This window comes from Erpetoichthys calabaricus, chromosome 17 (assembly GCF_900747795.2).
Source record: "Erpetoichthys calabaricus chromosome 17, fErpCal1.3, whole genome shotgun sequence".
NCBI classification, from domain to species: Eukaryota; Metazoa; Chordata; class Cladistia; order Polypteriformes; family Polypteridae; genus Erpetoichthys; species Erpetoichthys calabaricus.
This window is the reverse complement of record NC_041410.2, coordinates 38,731,189-38,745,082: the sequence shown is the minus strand read 5'-3', so window position 1 is coordinate 38,745,082 and position 13,894 is coordinate 38,731,189. Positions and strand designations below refer to the sequence as shown.

Below are 13,894 nucleotides of genomic sequence, written 5' to 3'. Positions count from 1 at the left end.
TTGAGTGGTCTGTTTGAAGTTAATGTGTTTACAGAGCAATATATTATACAGTGCCTATCATTGTACCTTACTAAAGCAGATATAAGTGTCAAGAAAACATATTGTCCAATTATTGTGGTTCATCATAGTACAGGGAAAAGAATTTTAATCTGTTGCATATGCTTTCTGAACCTAAGCTCTTAATTCATATTAATTCATAAAGACTTCATTAAAAAGAAATAAACTACTTAATAAATTAATTAACAAATGAGTTAGTTCTCTCCTAAAGAGAGTTAATGCTCTTAAACTTGGATGCATCATTCTTCTTTCTCTTTATGGCTTTTCTGTTTTCTTTTTTTTTTTCTCTCATAACATTGTGACTGTGTCAAAAAATGGCGGCAAAGGTCCTTAATATTGCTGTTTCTCCACTCCAGAGATCTGGGTTCACTTCTAAAAAACTATTTGTAGAATTCTACACATTTGCCTCTTCTCGGGGTATTCTGGTTCCTTTCTTCACCCTAATGAAAGTATTAAAATGGCCCAATGTGAGTGTGCCTTCTGATGTACTACTGCCCCATTGTGATACATATAACACAGAGCAGAAGCACGTAATTAACAATGAAAGTGCTCCACATATGAATCAGTGACGTAAATAGCAATGCATTACATAAAAAAATAAAACAACTGTAAAATTCATCCAGTTAATTGTTTCAGAAAAGCTTGACTGCATTGTGCCATGCAAAATGACCAAAACTCGTTAAGTGTGTTGCCCAAGAAACATGAATAGGTCAGATAACCAAGTTGATGATGCCCTGTGACGTGCCAGCCTTATATTTCTATAGATAGCTTGATAAATTAAACTTTACTACTCACCAAGGGCGGAATTCATAGTCTTCATTAGCAAAACAAAACATGACATTTGTAGACAACTACTGCAGAAGACTAAAATATTGCTATAGATACAATACTATATAGTTCGAAATTATTATACAGTGTCCCTGTGTCAATGAGTCTTTTAGCAGGTAAGGGTGAAGACAAAGCATGGTCAGATAGCTCTGGAGCAACAAGGGCTCCAATGGCACTTTTTATACACACCATTGTTAACTCTTTCAGGGTGAGTGTCGACTTTTGTCGAAATTCATTGGTAGAGGACGGTAATCAGCTGTAAACTGCGAGAAAACTTGCCGTTACATTTTAGTTTGACTCCCTTTGCTGATTGATTCATTGATTTGACCTCGATTCCCAGTGTGTGCATGAGTAGCAAAGAGCAAACAACCTCTTAAATGGCTTTGACATCTGGCGAGAGACCAAAGTGAATGTGCAAAGCAAAATACTCCGTGGACAACGTTTTACATTTTATCGTTGAATCGACTCAGAATTTTTGGACTCAGATTTTGCTGGAGATTGAAAACAAAAGTGTGGTACCAGCAGCAGCTGATCAGGCCCCAGCTGATTGTGGTGCTGAACACCTTCGTGTAGCTGATGCGCATGGGAGGACCGCCGCTTATGATGACAAGAGGTACAAACAAGATTGCTTCACACTGTGACTGCCACTGGCACCCACCTGCGACACAAATGCACCAGCCCACCATGCATTTCTGCTGGCCATCGAGCTGCCGTTGGTGCCATAGATGCCGAACAGGTGCCGACAGCAGCCACAGCACACAACAACAGATGTTTTATATTGATTTATGTGTGAAACCATTGCTTTGAGTGCTTTTCAGAAGTTTTTTTTTTTTTTAGAAAAAATATTCAGCCCTCAAAGAGTTAAATGAAAAGTTGGCTAAAAGTGCTCCTGGACAACATGTGGTGTAGGGGATAGACAGCATTACTTATGATAATCTTGATTTTGCCTTCATTCTTTTTGTCAGTCCTATAAAATAGATGGTATCCCCGGCTGGTGTTATGCAATATCACTGCTAACCACAGAGTAGAACAGCAACTACTGCTGGGCTGCTGGATTATCCCCAGAAGTTTAAGGTTGCTCGACATAATGATCCTACTCTGGCCTATTGTACTATACCTACAGTATGTGTAATCAACCTAAGTCCAGTCTACAGTTCAGATATGTGTAGGACTGCACCATCATCCACCTCACCCACGTAATGCTGACTAATCTCAGGAGCTCCTTGGCATGCTGGGAGTCCTCCACCAAACTTTTGTGTTAGTAACATTCAGTTGCAGGTGGATGACCAAAGTCCACTGACACTACCAACACTGGCTTTGTGAACAATGGCACATTCTACCTCCAAAAGCAAAGCTTAAAGTCAGTTGGCTCAAAGAAGTAATTGATCTGGTTTTTAGATTTTCTAAAATTGCTGCCCCACAGCATCACCTTTCAGGTTCTCTTTTAATTATGCTGGTCTATATCACAGTACCCATACTGACCACGCTTCAGACAATTACCATAAATAATTCTGAAAATACATTCAGTGTGTTTGGAAAATAATAGGCAAAAAGCGCATATTGCACTCTGGTCTAGTGGTTAAAGTTTAAAGATTGTAGGTCTAATCCCAACCACTGACTTTTAGTGTGACCATTATGGAAAGCAGCCCGGACACAGACAGGCGGACACAGATGGTTCACCCAACACAAGTTTATTCTGCATATTTACTATTTACAAGGTGCACACAACCCCAAAACTCCCCCAAAAGTCCAGGCCTTTCTCACACTGCTGTCTTCACCGCCTTCGCTCCTCTCCACCAAGCTCTGTCCTTCTCCTCTCCCAACTCCAGCCATCAAATGGAGGGAGGCGGCCCCTTTTATAATCACCGGGACATGCTCTAGGTGCCTCCCGATAATCTTCCGCCGGCACTCCCCAGTGTGGCGGAAGTACCGGCTGCATACCTGGGTGTCCCTGGTCGTCTTCTCCCCAGCACTTCCGGGTGTGGCGGAAGTGCTGAGGACCAGGGCTCTCAAGGCATTGGGGCACCCCGTGGCAGTGACCATGGGCCCCTATAGGGTTGAGCTTCCAAGCTCAGTTCCCGTGGTCCCCAAAGCCACCAGGGTGGTCACCCCCTCGTGGTCTGGAGGAGGCGTAAGCCCTCCTCCAGTCCTCCTGGGTGTCCCGGCTGGGTACCACCCCCAGCCACACGCCACACCATGAATACTAACCAATGCTCCAAATATAATGTAACTGTGTACTTGTAGCGCACTTTGGGATGGTGTTAATTGAAGGCTCTGTATAATAAAAACTTTGCTTGGTGATTTATCATGACATCTTTCTTATAAAGTATCACATTTGTTTTATTTGTGCCCAGTTTCATTGCATTTAATAACAGAATAATAACACAATTTAGGAGAAATTTGTTGTTGGCTGGGTGGAGTTTGCATATTTGTGAATTTCCCCTTGGGATTAATAAAGTATCTATCTATCTATCTATCTATCTATCTATCTATCTATCTATCTATCTATCTATCTATCTATCTATCTATCTATCTATCTATCTATCTATCTATCTATCTATCTATCTATCTATCTATCTATCTATCTATCCACCCATGTCTGTATGAGTTTTCCTGTATACCGCCAGAGTTGTTAAGTTGACTGGTTTCTCTTAATTGTCTGTGTGTGGTGTCAGAGTGGTTCCTGTGATGGACTGAAGCTCTGGTTATCTGTTACCTTGAACTGGAGTTGACTTTCAGAATGTAATGTTATGCTATTTCCATTGTAGGAGCTTTTGAAAGTTTGTAGTAGTTTGTAAGGATCCATGCTGCAAGTAACATTTATGTTAAATCTAAGAAGACCTTGTCTTCAGGAATATTGTAGGGCTGGTTTATATTGTAAAAGGAATTTATTTATTCATGGACATTGACTACACAATTTCTTCAATGTTAACAGTTTGATTTTTTGTGTGTTCCCCCAAAATATACATTTTAATTAGTTTGAATCTTATATTCATATGTTTAGTTTGAATCTTATATTCATATGTTTAATATTTTTAATCTGCAATCCAAATTCTGATGATAAGAATTGGAATGAAAGTTGTTATTTGCTTGCATGCATATTTATTTTGTTCTCTAAAGGTGAAAGTATAAAACTAAGTGCGAAAGTATAAAACTTTTTTACTTCTTGGGATTGCAAGACTGAATGAGTAAAATACCACACCTAGCAAACTGTGTAAATTGCTACTGTATATATTCACATTTAAGTTCTCAAGTCGGGACTAGATTTTACCGTATAATTTCCGGTATTTTATAATGTCGATCATATAAATCGAATGTGGAAAACTCACACTATTGGTCCAACAGATTATGATATGCTAACACCCACCTGAGAGAGTAACAACGGAGCACACTGCCTTTTATTTTCCTATGTATTGTACCTACGTGACCACACGGTAATGCCTGAACTATTCCAAAGCGAAGTTTGCATTGTTTTGTGGTTTTTGTATCTCACACCCTAATACACCTTTATCGTAAGAGCATCCCTTATCTACAATGGAGCGTTCGATCAGAAGAAAATATGAAGCTGGTTTTAAATTAAAAGCCGTTAAAGTGGCAAAAGAAATAGGTAACTGCGCTTCTGCAACAAAATTTGATGTATCTGAGAAACTGGTGCGAGATTGGAGGAAGCAGGAATGCACTTTGGAGAGATGAATCAAAGATAGAGTTGTTTGGCCACAGTAACAGTTGACATATCTGGCACAAGCCAAATATAGTATTTCAGGAGGAGCCCCTCATACCAACTGGGAAACATGGTGATAGAAATGTTATTGTTTGAGGTTACTTTGCAGTCTCAGGGACAGGGCATATTAAAGTGTGCTTGAGGAGAATGTGAGGTTGTCTATCCAAAAGTTGAAGCTGAATCAGAAATGAAGATTTCAACACAGTAATGGTGCAAAGTACACTAGAAAATCCACCAAGGAATAGCTCAAAAGGAAGAAATGGGGATTATGGACTGGCATAGTCAAAGCCCTGATATGAACCTAATTGAAATGTTGTGAGGTGATTTGAAACATGCATTACATACAAGAGAACATGCAAACATCTTACAAATAATGCAATGTTGCATGTAGAAGGGGCAAAAAATTTCACTGCATTGATGTCAAAGACCTTTGGGCAGTTAAGCAAAATGCCTACAATAAGTCATTTCTGCTTAAGTGAGCAATACCATCTTCTGAGACCAAGGTTTTACTTAAAGGTTTCCCCTGTAGACCATTACCTCTGTTGATATTTTTGCTGCATTAATGATTGAAAAGGCAAATTTTCCTTTTTTTGTTCAAATATATCACCTTTATCTTTAGGAACTGTTTGCATAAAGATCTAATGTTTGCTTGTTCAAAAATGTTGAAAACATCAAAGTATTTGTATGAAATAAAAAGAAAGATAGTAGGAGGGATAGAGGGAGTACTAATCTTATTCAAGTCTATTAAACATTCTGGGGATCTGCCCTCAATATTATTGCAAAATGAGGGCAGAAATAAATCATGTAAGTAAATAACAAATTCCATTAGCAGCTATAAAGAGGGCACACTGGCCTCCCAGGACCCAAGTTTGAGATCCAAATGGTCAGACCATCAGCTTCTTCCCTCTGCGTGACAATCAGTGTGCTCCACTGGGATAAGTATTTCCTCTCAGCCTTTTATTTTAGAACATCTTTTCTGTTTAATTTTTTTTATTAGGTTTTAGTGTTAGTTGTATATGAAGACTGTTGGAATGAGAAAATGTTTTATTAAGTCACATGGCCAACTCCTTGCAATGGCGTGTTGAGAATGACGCCCTTCAGTGAGAGTGTCACGAGTGATATCATCGGTATTGTGGGCTGCAGTCATTCTCTTTTGAATTAATTTCAGTTAGGTGACACTTCTGCCCTTAGATTTAAGTGTTAGACCATAGTGGATGGGACCAGATAGTACAAAATAAAAATCAATTAATGTGTTGAATAATTGAGAAGGCAGCACCTTGAGAAATATTTCTCTCTGCTTAATCTTTGCTTTTATTTGTCATTAAGAGATATTATTGTTTTTACCTGTTACAATTTTTACTTAAAAACAGACAATGAACAAAGCAAAGAATTTTAAAAAGTTGCACTCTGTAACATAGTAACATACTTAATGTGTAATTGTGCCTGACCTTATGCAGGTGCATACAAACCTAGGTATGTGTACATCATCTCAAGTCCCTGATGGTCAACTGATAACTTTTCAATGAAACTTTTTCTAGACTTAAAGTTCCTTTTCTCCTCACCATCTCTCATCCCCCTCTACTAGCTACCAAATGCCATTTATTCTCATTTAGCTAGAAAATGGTGGCATAAATCCCCACTGGATAGCTAGCTCACTCGACTGTGTTTTTCTAAACCTGATCAATACGAATTGATTAGCTTAGCCTGCCCAGCTATTTGGGCTGCACACTCGCTACTTCTGATGAAGACAGAGAGCTAACCAGTTAACCTGTAACTTTCTGGATTTGGGTTTACTAAGATTTTCTTTATATAGATTAAATTCTATCTTATATGTTGTTAAGAAATAGCAATCAAAGAATGACTCTAGTCTATTAGCATGACAGTTGAAATTAAGTAGACAAATGTATAATGCTTTTCTAACTTTTCTTTCCACATTGTGTTAGTGTCCATACTTTATATATAAAGTGCAGGTAAGATCACCAGTGGTACTAAGACCAATGCAGTGACTCCAGAGAAAGTATTATGTATTAAGAGCAGGTAGAAAATGGGCTCTGGACACTAATGATTTAATGTGCTCTAAGATGCTAGGGGTCGCTGTTGCCCCTTTCAACCCAAAAGACAGACACTGAACACAGCGTAAACTCGCCAAGAAGATATTTAATTATTCTTCTTTCTGTTATAGCGCCCTGAAGCACCTCCGCCACCATACACAGGCAATACCAATAATAATAAATGCATCAACTCAAATCTCTCCTCCACACCTCCCAGCAATCTCTGTCCTCTACCTCCCAACTCCGGCTCACTTGGTGGGTCTCCAACAGTCCTTTATATAGTGTCTGACCCTGAAGTGCTTCGGTTCTTCCGTCCACATGACTTTCCTGCACTTTCAGAAATGTGAAGACTGAAGTCCAAATATCAAATAAACACTTTCAAAAAAGATACACATATAACAAAACAAGTGTGCTTTTATTCAATAATATAACCGAAGAAAAAGAATTCAGGTTAAGGTACAATGCTGACATGACTGCTTGGGTGGTGCAGCGGTAAGAACTGCTGACTCCTAATCAAGAGGTCTCAGGTTTGATTCTGGCTGCTTTCCAGAATTTGGACTTTAGTCTTCACACATTATACACTTCATGTCAAAATTTTGTTGTTAGTACTATAACATAAAAAAGTTTCTGTTTTAGCTATGTGTTCAACATTTCTTGCATTTCTCGCATTTCCTACATTTACCCAGATTATTTTAGACATGGAACACACATGAAATGCATGTGTTCCAAATAATGATATATTTTTTACCCTATATAACTAAAGGCACCTCACACCCAGATAAACAGACTTGAGCTGGGAGAACTGAGTTTTAGCTCAGTCGTGCGGGGGGGGCGGGGATGGGATAGCAAGCTGCTTGCTGTTTGTGCTGATCGACACATTTGCAAAACAAAAGACGCTAATGGAGAGGTGCAAAGAAATTTAAGGTGGACCGGGATTACAAGTTTTTTCGTAGGCCTTAGGGATTCTACTGTTAAATTTCTGTTGTTACTATCTTCAGCCTAAGTAGGCCAGGCTTTCCAAAGTATAAACTGTGTTCTCTGAAACCATTTGAATAACAAATGGTAGCATTTTTAACTTAACAGGTTCAAATCAAAGAGTAGGGTCATCATCATAAACTTAACTATGGAGCTTTAGTATCCATATAGTAGAGCAGTGTTGTTGCAGTCCCACATTGAGGCAGACTTCCAATGCATCTTGGACATACTTGTAAATTAATATATTTCCCTTTGACCCAACTTTAAACATCAGTGACTCACCAACCTCAAATTGACCAATGCCAAGCAGTACACCCTAGCCTCTGACAAGATCTGTGGTCATGTATCTTCTGTTTAATGTAGATTATGCTCTGTATCTTAGCAGACTTATTTACAGTACACCAGATCCAGATAAATGATGAACATGTACATCTCTGTAATCAGAATATAAGTTTAATGTCACTATGCTCTGTACAAAAATCCACTCACATGTACAGGCCAGGCCAAAGTTAGCACACAGGGGCTCTCAGCATTTAGAACTGCTAGCCAAGCATTAGAAAGGGACAACTATGAAAATGGGCATTGTACTATTTCTGTATGTTGGAGATGAAATTGAATCCTCTCCTGGCCTTGTTTGGAAGTAAGGGCCTGGACGTGGAGAAGACAGTATAAAAGACTTGGACAGCAGCCAAATACTTTGAAGCTGATGGACTGATGGAAGATTACGTCATCTGTCCTGAAAACCCATCCAGCGCAGCGACGGAAAATGGCAGACTGTATACATTGAGATCCCACCTTGATAAAGTATTGTCATTTGGCTTCCTTTGTCTGTAATGCTGCATAAATCGTCATTAAAGAAAGCTAAGGTATTTTCTCATATGTGATTTCTTACCGTCATATCACTATATCACCTTTTAATATTATATCTGTATAGTTTCAGGTTACTTTAAACACCGCAATTACAAAAGAACTTATTCCAACTAGGGAGCTATTGCCCACTACAGGAAATAATCTCTGAATAAGCTGTGCCACCATAGCCTTGATCAAGCTAAACAGAATGCTGTTTGAGGATCATGACAGTAGAAAGTGAGCTCGTAAATTGCAGTCCCCATAGAAAATTCTGATCAAATAACCAGAAATGTCTCCAAAAATCAGTTGAATCGGCTGGATAGATACAAAGGCTCAGTGTTCTGGAGACATCAAACACCCACAACATCATCACCATCAACACTTCAGATCAGTTCATAAACACTGGCCAGTTTTGCAATATAGATCCATTACTCACAACTGAATAAATGCTAGTGTGCCCAGTGAGTGAGCAAAAAGCAATGTGATGACAATATAAATGAAAATATCAAAAACAATATATGCATTACCAAACTGAAGGAAACTTAACAATGATACATCCTAACGGAGAAGGGCCATTCAAGTTGGTGTGACCTGAACTATAAATGGGATCATATTTTGCATCCAGTGCCTTTACCTCTCCCACAAAATTTGTTGTAAACTTGATTTCTTCTTTGTACATTGAGAGAAACCTTACTATTTTAGCCTGCTTGCAACAAACGTGAACTCCTTTAGCTCAGGTAACTATTGTGATCATGTTGCTGGAGAGTGGTGACATGTTACACGTTGATTAGCACATGCAAGTAAGAATTTTATCGTACTCTGCACATGAGGACATATTGATGCTATGAACCTATCTGTGCTTTGTCTACAAGTGCTTACTTTGCAATCAATTCAGTTCCCTTCAGAAAATCTAATAGAATAGAAAATATTGCCTCTGAATGAAGAAAACCAAATGTCAACAACATAAGGTGAAGTTTACTGTTAGAAACGTGACAAGGTACTATACACCAGTCCCAGGCTGGCCTTGAAGCCATTTAAAATCACACAGGTTGCAAAAAGAGAACTGCCAACATCTTTATATTATGATCCCCAATGATGATGAAATATACAATACACCGAAGATGGCTTACAAGTACTCTTAACCTCTTTTCCAAGACTCATACAAATCACTCACAAAAAGTAGTAGCTTGACTATCTATTACAACTCCAGTTCTGTACACATTATGATTTTTGATGTCATTTATTTAAAGGATACTGAGCACACAGCAGAGTAAATCCAGAGGCCAATTACCATTTTATATTCCTGCTAAACTAAATGCATTGAATCCAGTAAAGCAAAGATTTAAATCCCAACAAGTGTCAGCCTCATGGTGTTTCATAACTTGATTGCTCTGAAGTACTCAACTGTTGGGTGTTTTTATGTGATGTTTTGTATGATAACCAATATTAAACAAAGACTATAGGCTGACATTTTTATAAACATTAGTCTACTGTTACCCAATATCCTCACCATTTAAAACTCTGATTTCTAATTTCAAATAAGTCTGAGAAACAATTAAAAATGCACAAAGTAAATCATATTAAGGTAGACATATTAAATGACATTTTGAAAAGGAAAAAAAAAATCATACAGATAGATAGATAGATAGATAGATAGATAGATAGATAGATAGATAGATAGATAGATAGATAGATAGATAGATAGATAGATAGATAGATAGATAGATAGATAGATAGATAGATAGATAGATACTTTATTAATCCCAGGGGGAAATTCACAAATTCACAGTACATTATTGTCCATCACCTCACAGAGTGACTGACTCCTGGTTTGTCCACCAAATTATATTACTTTTCTCTCAAAGATTCAAGCTATATTTGCTAGAAACCGAACAAATAGGTCTAGAACATTCAGCTCTTTGCTGGTCTGTGACTAAATGATTAACCTTCTTCAAAAACGTACACTTAAGAACGATCAAAGAAATTTGACTTTTCCAGAGTGTAAATGTTCCCATTTTTTGATAATTGGAATTCTTTGCATTCATCACTAAATGATAGCTTGTCACTATTTGAGGCATATGTTACAATACCGCATGCAAGAATATGGAATAAGAATGTTATAATAAACTTCCCAAATAAGCAAACTGATTTAATGATACAACTTTCTAAATTTGATTCCTATAATTTTCCTATTCATCTTTACATTGCTCTACAATAGTAGGACAAATAAACATATTTAAAAATGACAAAAAAAAAAAACCATTAAAATACACACTTTTCATACTTAACCTCCAGATATTTCCATTTTTAATTGCTCACTTTTTAATTCACTTGGAATATATGGCATATCAAGAATCTGTAAGTCCTCTTGCATAATAACATGCATTATGATTATACACTTTATTTCAAGGACTTCAGATAACAGCATTTTGTGAACTTGAGAAGAGCTATCAAGTTTAAAGTTTCAAAGGCATCTGCCTCATAAAATTCAATTAACTGACAGGCAGGACAAGTTGGATCTGAAGGCAGCAATGTGTTGAAGTGCTGTGTACAGTGCGTTCTGTCCAAGTTCATTAGCGGTTTTAAATGCTCCTGACTAGAAGTGATGGAGACAAAGGCTGCTTGCCAAGTTTCAGCAGGTTTGCTTGTGAAAGCTGCCGGCACCATGGTAGAATTTCACAGGTACAGGTCAGAGTTATAACAAAGTACTTCACACATCCACCACATGAGCTCAAAGCCTTTCTCCTTTCACACTGCCCCCATCCATGCTGGAAATAACAACTGATATTTGCAACTAATTCTCTTTTCAAGCTTCAAAAAGAATGCCTTGCTATATTCCCATCCTTTTCATTTTTCCATTACTAAAATAACACTGTCATTAACAGGTTTGTATTCCTATACACTACATGGGGAAATATACTTAGTTTTATTAGTAGTATATGAGGCAATATTTGTTTTTTTTTTTTAGATTCTTAATTTGTTTGTAATGATTTTAATACATTTTAGAGGTTGTCATGGGGCCCCGGCAAGGACGCCTCTTCTCTTGGAGGACTGAGGGAGCAAGCCTGGTCAGGATAGTACGTCCCCCATAACGCTAGATGGCAGTCCCCTTGGGTTGCAGCGGTGCCCAGGACTCCCACAGGGCTTCATGGGAGTTGGAGTTTGGTGCTGCCCTGTTGGGATCCATGGGTGCCGCCAGGTGGGAGTTGGAGTTTGGTGCTGCCCTGTTGGGATCCATGGGTGCCGCCAGGGGGTACTGCAGCTGCTGTTGAGCCCTGGAAAGTAGCTCTTCCGCCACACCTGGAAGTGCTGCTGGAAATAGGTCATCAAAGACCTGGAACACTTGCGGGTGGGCTATAAAAGGAGCCAGCAGCCACTACTCCAGAGTCGGGAGGAGGGAGACGAAGGTTGTTGGGAGGAGTGGAGGAGAAAAAGGAAATGAATTGTGTTTATTTATTGTGCTTGTGCTTGGGACTGTGTTGCTGTGCTTGTGGGAGATGGGGAAGACGTTTCCCACAAGGGATAAGAAAAAAATAAAAGCCCTGTGTGCTTTGAACTTGTGTCCTACACCTGTCTGTGTCAGGGCTGGCCTTTACAAGGTGTTTTGTTGACAACATCACCTACTCCGTATACAAATTATATATATACTGTTGTTAGAGGCGTAAGTCCAGACTGAGCTGGGATGGACCCCAGACAATAAGTGTGTTCTTTAAAAATAATAACTGTTTTCTTAAAAATAAGTATTTAATGAATATGACCTCACTTACAAAAAGAGTGCATTTCAGTAAAGACTGAACCTGAGGACGACTGGCTTCACTTACCAATAGAGAACAAAATGGATACTTGGGGTTTAGCAATGATAGAATGATATGTTCCTGTCCTTAATGACATCGACAAACTACTCCATTTTGTATGGTATGCTTACACATTTTTATTGTTGTTCTTCTGATTTTACTTATTGTTAATGTTTGACTCTTACTGACCCAGTGGACATTTTGTCCATGACTAGATCTTTTAATTCTTAGACTGTTTCATGATGATATGCTTTTTACTTACATTTCATGGCAAACGTTTATTCTCATGTTCACTATTTTAAAGTTTTATATAAATATAGGTAAAGCCAAAGTTCTGTAACATGATTTGTGCATTTATTCTGAAATGTGGTGCACATGTATACCTTTAGCAGTAAAGTTTAATGCATGGAATTAAAACAACAAACTTTTTGTTTTGGTCTGCAGGAGGTTGGACAACGTCATGTTCAACTGTAGCTGTGAAATTCGCTGGATTCAACTGTGGCAACAAAGAGGAGAGGCAGGATTGGACACCCAAACACTCTTTTGCAAAAATGGGGAATCTGAGGTGATTCCACTTCAAGAAATGAACATCTCTCACTGTGGTAAGACATGCTATACTCTTTCTTTTTCTTTTTCACTTTAATTTACTGTAGTCATAGTGAATTTTGCTGTCATTTAATTACAGTTTAAGACTTCTCCGTTTGACTGTTGTGTAATTATAATGCACTATTCAAAAATGTTTCGAGAGCTCTTTTTTAGATAAAAAGGAAGCTGTAGACCACTTTTGTTCAAGAAACAGAATAAAGGCAAATGTGGGAAAAAGGTTAAGTTAATTTAAATTGCAAGGCTGACAGTTCAGTGCTCACCTCTGACTCACCGTGTGACCTGTAGCATGTCACTAAACCTGTCTGTGCTGCAAACATAAAAATAAATGTAGGCCATGATATTGTAGCTTGAGTGTATAAGCTGCTTTGGATAAAACTATTAGCCGATTTGAGTACATAATAATAAAAACACTCCATAGGCTATTCCAAACTGTAAGAAGATAGCGCATCTCTTCTTGGCCTATCTCAAGTTTGCAAAGACTCACCACTTGTAAAATCCAAAAGCATCTCTCCAGCTAACATCTACATCCAATATGCAAGAATCACGTCCGTCAGTGGCAAGCGTGAGACAATCTGCAAGGGAGTGATTGATTAGGTTTGTACCAAATCTTGAACCTGCCTACCAGACAGCAAGCACTCCTGCTTCCCAAGACCATTTTCCTTTGAAAATTATAGAGCATTTGGTATTTAAAATTTTGTAATTGATCCCAAGATAAAGCAACAAGTTTAGTTTTTTTTCTAATACTTTCTTCAATTTTGCCTCCCCATTCTTAAGAAAGTATTTTTTTGATTAAAAATTAAAAATTATTTACAACCAGAAAAGAAAAAAACAAGAAGTAAGCATGCTTACAGTATGTCACCACCTGAAGGCTACTAGCCGAAGTATTGCGTTTCTGACTTTATTCCCTTCTATCAATTAACATACTTAAATAGCATAAGACACAATGGTGTGTCTGTTTGTGTGATTTTTAGCCAATTCTGGCTCTGACCCTCCTGGTATTCTGGTTTGGATCA

The 13,894-nt window shown here is 38.2% G+C and overlaps 1 protein-coding gene across 1 annotated transcript in view; it reads left to right on the top strand.

Moving 5' to 3' along the window:
• Window positions 1-13,894, top strand: part of ntrk3a (neurotrophic tyrosine kinase, receptor, type 3a) — a 948,732-nt gene that overhangs the window by 419,653 nt on the left and 515,185 nt on the right. The window contains exon 5 of the mRNA XM_028822657.2: window positions 12,720-12,877. Within this exon, the coding sequence (XP_028678490.2) occupies window positions 12,720-12,877 (158 nt within the window). The remainder of the gene's footprint in view (window positions 1-12,719; window positions 12,878-13,894) is intronic.